The 12,500-nt window shown below is 44.3% G+C and overlaps 1 protein-coding gene across 1 annotated transcript in view; it reads right to left on the reverse strand.

Moving 5' to 3' along the window:
• The window catches only part of LOC106578202 (GRB2-associated-binding protein 1), a 60,766-nt gene that overhangs the window by 30,250 nt on the left and 18,016 nt on the right, over window positions 1-12,500 (reverse strand). The window contains 1 exon segment of the mRNA XM_045711370.1: window positions 11,827-11,992. Coding sequence (XP_045567326.1) covers window positions 11,827-11,992 — 166 coding nt within the window.

A 12,500-nucleotide genomic window follows, 5' to 3' on the forward strand; every position in this document is an offset into this window, starting at 1 on the left:
ACAGCAGTGGTTTCTTCCGTGGTGTCCTCCCATGAACACCATTTTTGTTTAGTGTTTTACGTATCGTAGACTCGTCAACAGAGATGTTATCATGTTCCAGAGATTTCTGTAAGTCTTTAGCTGACACTCTAGGATTCTTCTTAACCTCATTCTGCGCTGTGCTCTTGCAGTCATCTTTGCATGGTGGCCACTCCAAGGGAGAGTAGCAACAGTGCTTAACTTTCTCCATTTATAGACAACTTTTCTTACCGTGGACTGATGAACATCAAGGCTTTTAGAGATACTTTTGTAACCCTTTCCAGCTTTATGCAAGTCAACAGTTCTTAACCTTAGGGCTTCTGAGATATCTTTTGTTTGAGGCATGGTTCATATCAGGCAATGCTTCTTGTGAATAGCAAACTCAAATTTTGTGAGTTTTGTTGTAGGGCAAGGCAGCTCTAACCAACATCTCCAATCTCGTCTCATTGATTGGACTCCAGGTTAGCTGACTCCTGACTCTAATTAGCTTTTGGAGAAGTCATTAGTCTAGGACTTCACATACTTTATCCAACCTACACTGTGAATGTTTAAATTATGTATTCAATATAGACAAGACAAATACAATAATTTGTTATTAGTTTAAGCACACGGTTTTTGTCTATTGTTGTGACTTAGATTAAGATCAGATCAAATTTTATGACCTATTTTGACAGGAGGTTAGGAAGTACAGCTCAGTTTCCACCTCATTTTGTGGGCAGTGTGCACATAGCCTGTCGTCTCTTGAGAGACAGGTCTGCCAACGGTGGCCTTTCTCAATAGCAAGGCTATGCTCACTGAGTCTGTACATAGTCAAAGATTTCCTTAATTTTGGGTCAGTCACAGTGGTCAGGTATTCTGCCACTGTGCACTCTCTGTTTAGGGCCAAATAGCATTCTAGTTTGCTCTGTTTGTTAATTCTTTCCAATGTTTCAAGTAATTATCTTTCTGTTTTCTCATGATTTGGTTGGGTCTAATTGTGTTGCTGTCCTGGGTTCTCTGTGGGGTCTGTTTGTGTTTGTGAACAGAGCCCCAGGACCAGCTTGCTTAGGGGGCTCTTCTCCAGGTTCATCTCTCTGTAGGTGATGGCTTTGTTATGGAAGGTTTGGGAATCACTTCCTTTTAGGTGGTTGTAGAATTTATTGGCTCTTTTCTGGATTTTGATAATTAGCGGGTTTTGGCCAAATTCTGCTCTGCATGGATTATTTGGTGTTTTACGTTGTACACTGAGGATATTTTTAGCAGAATTCTACATGCAGAGTCTCAAATTGGTGTTTGCCCCATTTTGTGAATTCTTGGTTGGTGAGTGGACCCCAGACCTCACAACCATAAAGGGAAATGTGTTCTATAACTGATTCAAGTATTTTTAGCCAGATCCTAGTTGGTATGTTGAATTTGTTGTTCCTTTTGATGGCACAGAATGCCCTTCTTGCCTTGTCTCTCAGATCGTTCACAGCTTTGTGGAAGTTACCTGTGGCTCTGATGTTTAGGCCGAGGTATGTATAGGTTTTTGTGTGCTCTAGGGCAACGGTGTCTAGACGGAATTTGCATTTGTCGTCATGGCAACTGGACCTTTTTTGGAACAACATTATTTTTTATCTCACTGAGATTTACTGTCAGGGCCCAGGTCTGTCAGGGACCAGGTCTGGCAGAATCTGTGCAGAAGATCTAGGGGCTGCTGTAGGTCCTCCTTGGTTGGGGACAGAAGTACCAGATCATCAGCAAACAGTAGACATTTGACTTCAGATTCCAGTAGGGTGAGGCTGGGTGCTGCAGAATGTTCTAGTCCCCTCGCCAATTCGTTGATATACACTACCATTCAAAAGTTAGGGGTCACTTAGAAATGTCCTTGTTTTTGAAAGAAAAGCATTTTTTTTTTTTTAAATAACATCAAATTAATCAGAAATAAGGGGTGTTGGAAATGACTATTGTAGCTGGAAACGGCTGATTTTTTATGGAATATCTACATAGGCGTACAGAGGCCCATTATCAGCAACCATCACTCCTGTGTTCCAATGGCACGTTGTGTTAGCTAATCCAAGTTTATCATTTTAAAAGGCTAATTGATCATCAGAAAACCCTTTTGCAAATATGTTAGCACAGCTGAAAACTGTTGTTCTGATTAAAGAAGCAATAAAACTGGCCTTCTTTAGACTAGTTGAGTATCTGGAGCATCAGCATTTGTGGGTTCGATTATAGGCTCAAAATGGCCAGGAACAAAGACCTTTCTTCTGAAACTCGTCAGTCTATTCTTGTTCTGAGAAATGAAGGCTATTCCATGCGAGAAATTGCCAAGAAACTGAAGATCTCATACAACGCTGTGTACTAATTCCTTCACAGAACAGCGCAAACAGGGTCTAACCAGAATAGAAAGAGTGGGAGGCCCCGGTGCACAACTGAGCAAGAGAACAAGTACATTAGTGTCTAGTTTGAGAAACAGACACCTCACAAGTCCTCAACTGGCAGCTTCATTAAATAGTAACCGCAAAACACCAGTCTCAACGTCAACAGTGAAGAGGCGACTCCGGGATGCTGGCCTTCTAGGCAGAGTTCCTCTGTCCAGTGTCTGTGTTCTTTTGCCCATCTTAATCTTTTCTTTTTATTGGCCAGTCTGAGATATGGCTTTTTCTTTGCAACTCTGCCAAGAAGGCCAGCATCCCGGAGTCGCTTCTTCACTGTTGACGTTGAGACTGGTGTTTTGCGGGTACACAGCGTTGTACGAGATTCCATTCAAAATCAGCCGTTTCCAGCTACACTAGTCATTTACAATATTAACAATGTCTACACTGTATTTCTGATCAATTTGGTGTTATTTTAATTTGTATATCAGACCCTCATGCCAAATTGAGTCAAAGGCTTTTTTGAAATCAACAAAGCATGAGAAGACTTTGCCGTGGTTTGGTTTGTTTGTTTGTCAGTTAGGATGTGCAGGGTGAATACGTGGTCTGTCGTACGGTAATTTGGTAAAAAGCCGATTTGCCATTTGCTCAGTACATTGTTTTCACTGAGGAAATGTACAAGTCTGCTGTTAATGCAGTGGATTTTCCCAAGGTTGCTGTTGATGCATATCCCACGGTAGTTATTGGGGTTAGGGTTGGATACAGCCCTCTTTTTTTATAACTAGGCAAGTCAGTTAAGAACAAATTTTCATTTACAACGACGGCCTACCCCAGCCAAACCCAGACGATGCTGGGCCAATTGTGCGCCGCCCTACGGGACTCCCAATCACGGCCAGATGTGATGCAGCCTGGATTTGAACCAGGTACTGCAGTGACGCCTCTTGCACTGAGATGCAGTGTCTTGCACCCATTTAGTTGTCGTCATCATTCTCACCTTAGTAAACTCAGTCTGTTTCTTTCTCAGACAGCCTTTGCTTTTCCAGAGCTATTATACTGCCTTATCAAAAGACTACTGAAAACATGAACACATACACACACACACACACACACACACACACACACACACACACACACACACACACACACACACACACACACACACACACACACACACACACACATACACACACATACACACACAGAGCATGTTTCCAGTTTGATTTTATTTCTTCATCTCTTTCCTCTCCTCCCCTCTAGTAGGGGGGTAGTGCCAAGATGGCCAAATCCCAGGGGGTGAGGGTAGTGCCAAGATGGCCAGATCCCAGGGGAGGGTAGTGCCACGATGGCAAAATCCCAGGGGGAGGGTAGTGCCAAGATGACCAATCAGAGGTTATTGTTACTGGTGATATTAATACAGAAATGCTACTTTTAAAAGGTCTTAAGAATAAAATAAAAAATATGTATTTGTTTTATACCAGCTGATTAATGAGCCTATCACAGTCGGTCCTTCTACCCAAACCATCACGTCGGCTAGATCAAGGGGTTGTAAACTATGGGCTCAGTGATCATTCCATCATTTTTCTGAAGTAGGAAGGTTATCATAACTTATCATAAAATTATCATAACTTAATAAAAGATTAGGTCTATGAAGAATTATAGTGCAGATATTTTTGCTGGTTAGAGGCAGAGAATCCCAGTGGAAAGAGGGGAACCGGCAAGGCAGAGACAGCAAGGGCGGTTCGTTGCTCCAGCCTTTCCGTTCACCTTCACACTCCTGGGCCAGACTATACTTAATCATAGGACCTACTGAAGAGATAAGTCTTCAGTAAAGACTTAAAGGTTGAGACTGAGTCTGCGTCTCTCACATTGGTAGGCAGACCATTCCATAAAAATGGAGCTCTATAGGAGAAAGCCCTACCTCCAGCCGTTTGCTTAGAAATTCTAGGGACAATTAGGAGGCCTGCGTCTTGTGACCGTAGCGTACGTGTAGGTATGTACGGCAGGACCAAATCGGAAAGATAGGTAGGAGCAAGCCCATGTAATGCTTTGTAGGTTAGCAGTAAAACCTTGAAATCAGCCCTTGCCTTAACAGGAAGCCAGTGTAGGGAGGCTAACACTGGAGTAATATGATCAAATTTTTTGGTTCTAGTCAGGATTCTAGCAGCCGTATTTAGCACTAACTGAAGTTTATTTAGTGCTTTATCCGGGTAGCCGGAAAGTAGAGCATTGCAGTAGTCCAGCCTAGAAGTAACAAAAGCATGGATTAATTTTTCTGCGTCATTTTTGGACAGAAAATTTCTGATTTTTGCAATGTTACGTAGATGGAAAAAAGCTGTCCTTGAAACAGTCTTGATATGTTCTTCAAAAGAGAGATCAGGGTCCAGAGTAACGCCGAGGTCCTTCACAGTTTTATTTGAGACGACTGTACAACCATCCAGATTAATTGTCAGATTCAACAGAAGATCTCTTTGTTTCTTGGGACCTAGAACAAGCATCTCTGTTTTGTCCGAGTTTAAAAGTAGAAAGTTTGCAGCCATCCACTTCTTTATGTCTGAAACACAGGCTTCTAGCGAGGGCAATTTTGGGGCTTCACCATGTTTCATTGAAATGTACAGCTGTGTGTCGTCCGCATAGCAGTGAAATTTAACATTATGTTTTCGAATGACATCCCCAAGAGGTAAAATATATAGTGAAAACAATAGTGGTCCTAAAACGGAACCTTGAGGAACACCGAAATTTACAATTGATTTGTCAGAGGACAAACCATTCACAGAGACAAACTGATATCTTTCCGACAGATAAGATCTAAACCAGGCCAGAACTTGTCCATGTAGACCAATTTGGGTTTCCAATCTCTCCAAAAGAATGTGGTGATCGATGGTATCAAAAGCGGCACTAAGATCTAGGAGCACGAGGACAGATGCAGAGCCTCGGTCTGACGTCATTAAAAGGTCATTTACCACCTTCACAAGTGCAGTCTCAGTGCTATGATGGGGTCTAAAACCAGACTGAAGCGTTTCGTATACATTGTTTGTCTTCAGGAAGGCAGTCAGTTGCTGTGCAACAGCTTTTTCTAAAATTTTGGAGAGGAATGGAAGATTCGATATAGGCCGATAGTTTTTTATAATTTCTGGATCAAGATTCGGCTTTTTCAAGAGAGGCTTTATTACTGCCACTTTTAGTGAGCTTGGTACACATCCGGTGGATAGAGAGCCGTTTATTATGTTCAACATAGGAGGGCCAAGCACAGGAAGCAGCTCTTTCAGTAGTTTAGTTGGAATAGGGTCCAGTAGGCAGCTTGAGGGTTTGGAGGCCATGATTATTTTCATCATTGCGTCAAGAGATATAGTACTAAAACACTTTAGTATCTCCCTTGATCCTAGGTCCTGGCAGAGTTGTGCAGACTCAGGACAATGGAGCTTTGGAGGAATACCCAGATTTAAAGAGGAGTCTGTAATTTGCTTTCTAATGATCATGATCTTTTCCTCAAAGAAGTTCATAAATGTATTACTGCTGAAGTGAAAGCCATCCTCCATTTGCGAAGGCTGCTTTTTAGTTAGCTTTGCGACAGTATCAAAAAGAAATTTCGGATTGTTCTTATTTTCCTCAATTAAGTTGGAAAAATAGGATGATCGAGCAGCAGTAAGGGCTCTTCGATACTGCACGGTACTGTCTTTCCAAGCTAGTCGGAAGACTTCCAGTTTGGTGTGGCGCCATTTCCGTTCCAATTTTCTGGAAGCTTGCTTCAGAGCTCGTGTATTTTCTGTATACCAGGGAGCTAGTTTCTTATGACAGATGTTTTTAGTTTTTAGGGGTGCAACTGCATCTAGGGTATTTCGCAAGGTTAAATTGAGTTCCTCGGTTAGGTGGTTAACTGATTTTTGTCCTCTGACGTCCTTGGGTAGGCAGAGGCAGTCTGGAAGGGCATCAAGGAATCTTTGGGTTGTCTGAGAATTTATAGCACGACTTTTAATGCTCCTTGGTTGGGGTCTGAGCAGATTATTTGTTGCAATTGCAAACGTAATAAAATGGTGGTCCGATAGTCCAGGATTATGAGGAAAAACATTTAGATCCACAACATTTATTCCATGGGACAAAACTAGGTCCAGAGTATGACTGTGGCAGTGAGTAGGTGGGGGGGGTGGGGGGGGGGGTAGTGCCAAGATGGTCAAATCCCAGGGGGAGGGTAGTGCCAAGATGGCCAAATCCCAGGGGGGTAGTGCCAAGATGGCCAAATCGCAGGGGGAGGGTAGTGCCAAAATGGCCAAATCCCAGGGGGTGAGGGTAGTGCCAAGATGGCCAGTGCCAGGGAGGGGTAGTGCCAAGATGGCCAAATCCCAGGGGTGGGTAGTGCCAAGATGGTCAAATCCCAGGGGAGGGTAGTGCCAAGATGACCAAATCCCAGGGGGAGGGTAGTGCCAAGATGGTCAAATCCCAGGGGGGGTAGTGCCAAGATGGCCAGTGCCAGGGGGAGGGTAGTGCCAAGATGGCCAGTGCCAGGGGGGAGGGTAGTGCCAAGATGGCCAAATCCCGGGGGGTAGTGCCAAGATGGCCAAATCCCAGGGGGGAGTGGTGCCAAGATGGTCAAATCCCAGGGGAGGGGGGAGGGTTGTGCCAAGATGGCCAAATCCCAGGGGGGAGAGTAGTGACAAGATGGCCAAATCCCAGGGGTGGGGGTAGTGCCAAGATGGCCAAATCCCAGGGGGAGGGTAGTGCCAAGATGGTCAAATCCCAGGGGTGGGGGTAGTGCCAAGATGGCCAAATCCCAGGGGGAGGGTAGTGCCAAGATGGCCAAATCCCAGGGGGAGGATAGTGCCAAGATGGTCAAATCCCAGGGGGAGGGTAGTGCCAAGATGGTCAAATCCCAGGGGGAGGATAGTGCCAAGATGGCCAAATCCCAGGGGGGAGGGTAGTGCCAAGATGGTCAAATCCCAGGGGGGAGGGTAGTGCCACGATGGCCAAATCCCAGGGGGAGGGTAGTGCCAAGATGGCCAATCAGAGGTTATTGTTACTGGTGATATTAATACAGACATGCTACTTTTAAAAGGTCTTAAGAATAAAATAAAAAATATGTATTTGTTTTATACCAGCTGATTAATGAGCCTATCACAGTCGGTCCTTCTACCCAAACCATCACGTCGGCTAGATCAAGGGGTTGTAAACTATGGGCTCAGTGATCATTCCATCATTTTTCTGAAGTAGGAAGGTTATCATAACTTATCATAAAATTATCATAACTTAATAAAAGATTAGGTCTATGAAGAATTATAGTGCAGATATTTTTGTTAATTGTCTGAGCAAATTAGACCGGTCTGCTGTATTGAAATGCAGTGAAGTGGAGATTGCCTGGGGGCCATTTTAAATCATTGTTTTTACATGCTGTAGATAAGCAGGCTCCAGTGAAAAAGGTTAGAATTAAGAAAAGAACAGAGCCATGGATAAATGATAACATTTTAAAGGCAATTAAGTGTAGAAATGAACGCTTTCTGGAGTTTAGGAAATCCAGGGCACATTATATATTTATAGGCTATAAGAAGTTAAGAAATGAGGTCAACAGGATAATACAGAAGGCCCATAAATAATATTTTAATGACAAAATATTTGCAAATAGAAACAATCTGACTAAATTATAGAAGTGACTGAAGCTGTTAGGTTATAGTAACAGTTTAAAGACCAAAGCTCTCAATCTCAGCTTGGACATTGGAGGAAAGGTTACATCAGATAAGACCATGGTTGCAGACAGTCTGAATAGCTATTTTTACAACTATAGCTAATACATTAGTTAGCAAATTACCTTGTCAATCAAGTTGCTATGGGGGGAGAGTCATGTCCAGCAGTTTCACTCAACAGCGATGGGATTCAAGTAGATTATTTTTTTCATTTGAAAAGGTGTCTGAGTCCACCGTGCTAGAGAGGCTGAAAGAACTTGACCGTTCCATAGCAACTGGCCTTGACAACATTCCCGCCAGATTTCTAAAGGATTGCTGCGGCAGTTTACAACTCCTTGTGGTGTAACTCACATTGTGAATCTGTCTATTGAACTAGGGGGTTTTCCCAGTGAACTAAAGGGTCAAGGGTGATTACTTTATATAAAAAAAAAGGCAATAAGTTAGATCATTGGAAACTATCTCAATCCTGTGTTGCTTTATCGAAGGTCATGGAAAAGATTGTGTTCAAGCAGATTGACAGTTATATTTCCTTACGTAACCGGTTCTATGAGCTAAAATCTGTCTTCAGGAAATCCCATTCCACTGACACCTGCCTACTGTATCTGACTGACCACATCAGGAAGGAAGTAGACGGAGGGGCATTTTGTCGTATGGTTATGTTAGATCTCCAAAAGGCGTTTGAATACAATGAATCATGAGATTCTGTTAATCAAACTAAGAGCCTTAGGCTTTAACAACTTAGCAGTGAAATGGGTTAGCTCTTACCTGCAAGGAAGAAAACAGATGGTGGATGTGGATGGGGACTCTGTCTAAACCCCAAAATCTTGAACTGTGGGGTACCCCAAGGGAGTGTGCTGGGTCCACTTTTATTTCTATTGTATATAAAAGATCTGAAATCTGCCTGTACATGTGACCTTTTCCTATATGCAGATGATTCTGCACTGTGTGGTTTCTCCCAAAGATAAAAATGTGTTTGAACTTCTGCATGTCAGTAAATGGCTATATGACAATAAGCTGTTACTACACATTGGAAAAACATAGTCCATCTTGTTCGGGTCCAAAGTGAAACTGTTGAAATCCCCAGATTTTAAAGGTGGTAGTAGGTGACGTAGTAGTCGTGGCAAAAGACTCTGTTAATTATCTTGGATGTGTGCTAGATAACCAACTGACAGGGGAGAGCACGGCACAAAAAACGTTATCTCCAAAGTGAACCATAAAATTAGATTCCCGGGCAAGAACCTCCAAATATCTGGATAGGAATACAATTGGGGACATTGGCAGGGGCTCTTGTTCAGTGCCACTTCGACTATGCGTGCTCTTCCTGGTACAATAGTGCCTCCAAGATATCAAATAAATTGAAGAACAAATTAGTCAGGATTATTCTTAAACTTCCAGCACTTACGCATCTCGACTATTTTCCCGCTTTGAAAGCCTTTATGGTTCCTAGGTACTTATGTAACTACTCTAATTTAGTCCGGGATAACCATTAGTCCGGGATAACCATTAGTCCGGAATAACCATTAGTCCGGGATAACCATTAGTCCGGGATAACCATTAGTCCGGAATAACCATTAGTCCGGGATAACCATTAGTCCGGGATAACCATTAGTCCGGGATAACCATTAGTCCGGGATAACCATTAGTCCGGGATAACCATTAGTCCGGGATAACCATTAGTCCGGGATAACCATTAGTCCGGGATAACCGTTCCACTAGAAGGAGCCAAACTGACGTTGTTCCTTTTTTAGATTTAAAAGTGGTATGTCAAATGTATTTATTTCAAATCAAATCAAATATATTTATATAGCCCTTCTTACATCAGCTGATATCTCAAAGTGCTGTACAGAAACCCAGCCTAAAACCCCCCAAAACAGCAAGCAATGCAGCTGTAGAAGCACGGTGGGGGAAATAATAATGATTTTTTTTCTTTATTATTATACTCTGCTGCCATATTCTTTTGGAATAATCTTCCAAAGAATTTGAATTATATAACCTCCATGGGTAGTTTCAAGTTCTCACTGGGAGAAGAAAAAAAAAATGGCTAAATAGTGGCATGTCTCAAAGGGGATATTCACTTGTAGACCATCTGTTATTTAGATGAAACTAGGTGGCGGAGGTCTGCCTTTTGGTGTTTGTTGTTTATTATATTGTGATTGTCTTGTGTGTGTGTGTATATACGGAGAAAAAAATAAAGAAATGTATGTATTCACTACTGTAAGTCGCTCTGGATAAGAGCGTCTGCTAAATGACTAAAATGTATAATGTGTATATATATATATATATATTAGGGATTGATTGTTTGTATATTAAGGGTGTGTGAGAAGAGGAGGAAGAGGAGGAAGAGGAGGGAGATGTATCTGTCCATAGTTGTTTATTAGGAACGGAAATTGTATTAATTATCGGATGTTGTGAAACAAACAACAATTGTGTCTGTCATTGTCTGTTGTCATTACAATCGCCGCCTAACCTTGTTGCATTATTCCCCCTCTTCCCTCTTCCCCTCTCTTCCCTCTTCCCCCCTCTTCCCTCTTCCCTCTTCCCTCTTCCCCTCTTCCCCTCTTCCCTCTTCCCCTTTTTCCCCTCTTCCCTCTTCCCCCTCTTCCCTCTTCCCTCTTCCCCTCTTCCCCTCTTCCCCCCTCTTCCCCTCTTCCCTCTTCCCTCTTCCCCTTTCCCCTCTTCCCCCTTCCCTCTTCCCCTTTCCCCTCTTCCCCCTCTTCCCTCTTCCCCCCTCTTCCCTCTTCCCTCTTCCCCTCTTCCCCTCTTCCCTCTTCCCTCTTCCCCTCTTCCCCTCTTCCTCTTCCCCTCTTCCCTCTTCCCCTCTTCCCCTCTTCCCTCTTCCCCCTCTCCCCTCTTCCCTCTCCCCTCTTCCCTCTTCCCTCTTCCCTCTTCCCTCTTCCCCTCTTCCCCTCTTCCCTCTTCCCTCTTCCCCCTCTCCCCTCTTCCCTCTCCCCTCTTCCCTCTCCCCTCTTCCCTCTTCCCTCTTCCCCTCTTCCCTCTTCCCCTTCCCTCTTCCCTCTTCCCTCTTCCCCTCTTCCCTCTTCCCCTCTTCCCCTCTCCCCTCTTCCCCTCTTCCTCTTCCCCTCTTCCCCCTCTTCCCTCTTCCCCTTTTCCCCCTCTTCCCTCTTCCCCTCTCCCCTCTTCCCCTCTTCCCCCTCTTCCCCTTTCCCCCTCTTCCCCCTCTTCCCTCTTCCCCTTTCCCCCTCTTCCCCTTTCCCCCTCTTCCCTCTTCCCCTCTTCCCCTCTTCCCCTCTCCCCTCTTCCCTCTCCCCTCTTCCCTCTCCCCTCTTCCCCTCTCCCCTCTTCCTTCTTCCCCCTCTTCCCTCTTCCCCTCTTCCCCCTCTTCCCCTCTCCCCTCTTCCCTCTCCCCTCTTCCCTCTCCCCTCTTCCCCCTCTCCCCTCTTCCTTCTTCCCCCTCTTCCCTCTCCCCTCTTCCCTCTCCCCTCTTCCCCCTCTCCCCTCTTCCTTCTTCCCCCTCTTCCCTCTTCCCTCTTCCCCTCTTCCCCTCTTCCCTCTTCTCCCTCTTCCCCCTCTTCCCCTCTCCCCTCTCCCCCTCTTCCCTCTTCCCCTTTCCCCCTCTTCCCTCTTCCCCCTCTTCCCTCTTCCCCTTTTCCCCCTCTCTTCAAAAGGACCACAATGGAAACTAGCTGTCAAGCTTTGTTGTGTTATCCTTGATGATTTTCTTAAATTGTATGTGGAGACTGGAGAACCCTTATGTATGGATTTTACATATTGTCAAATAAATTCAGTCAATCAAATGTGTGTGTTAATATGGTCATGAATACTGTGTGTGTGTGTTGTCATACCATGGTCAGTAGGGTTGAATCCACACAGGTCACAGATACACCTGACCCATGTGTTCATGTCCTCCTCACTGTCGGCCACCAGGTAGAATACCCTCTCCACTGTCCGCACGTCAAACACATAGCTACTGTCCAAATCCTTTTTATTAAAGGTTAGGCCTGCATCCACCTAGGAGAGAGGGAGAAGAGACACAGAGAGAGAGAAGAGAGAAAGAGAGACAGAGACAGAGAGAGAAGAGAGAAGAGAGAGAGAGAGAGAGAGAGAGAAGAGAGAGAGAGAGACAGAGAGAGAAGAGAGATAAAGAAGACAGAGAAGAGAGATAGAGAGCGAAGACAGAGAAGAGAGATAGAGATAGAGAGAGAAGAGACAGAGAGAAGAGACAGAGAGAAGAGAGTAAAGACAGAGAGAGAGACAGAGAGAGAGTGTAAAGACAGAGAGAGAGACAGAGAGAGAGTGTAAAGACAGAGAGAGAGACAGAGAGAGACAGAGAGAGAGACAGAGAGAGAGAAGAGACAGAGAGAGAGTGTAAAGACAGAGAGACAGAGAGAGAGTGTAAAGACAGAGAGAGACAGAGAGAGAGTGTAAAGACAGAGAGAGAGACAGAGAGAGAGAAGAGAGAGAGAGAGAGTGTAAAGACAGAGAGAGAGACAGAGAGAGAGAAGAGACAGAGAGAGAG

Source organism: Salmo salar, unplaced genomic scaffold (genome assembly GCF_905237065.1).
Source record: "Salmo salar unplaced genomic scaffold, Ssal_v3.1, whole genome shotgun sequence".
In the NCBI taxonomy this organism is placed as follows: Eukaryota; Metazoa; Chordata; class Actinopteri; order Salmoniformes; family Salmonidae; genus Salmo; species Salmo salar.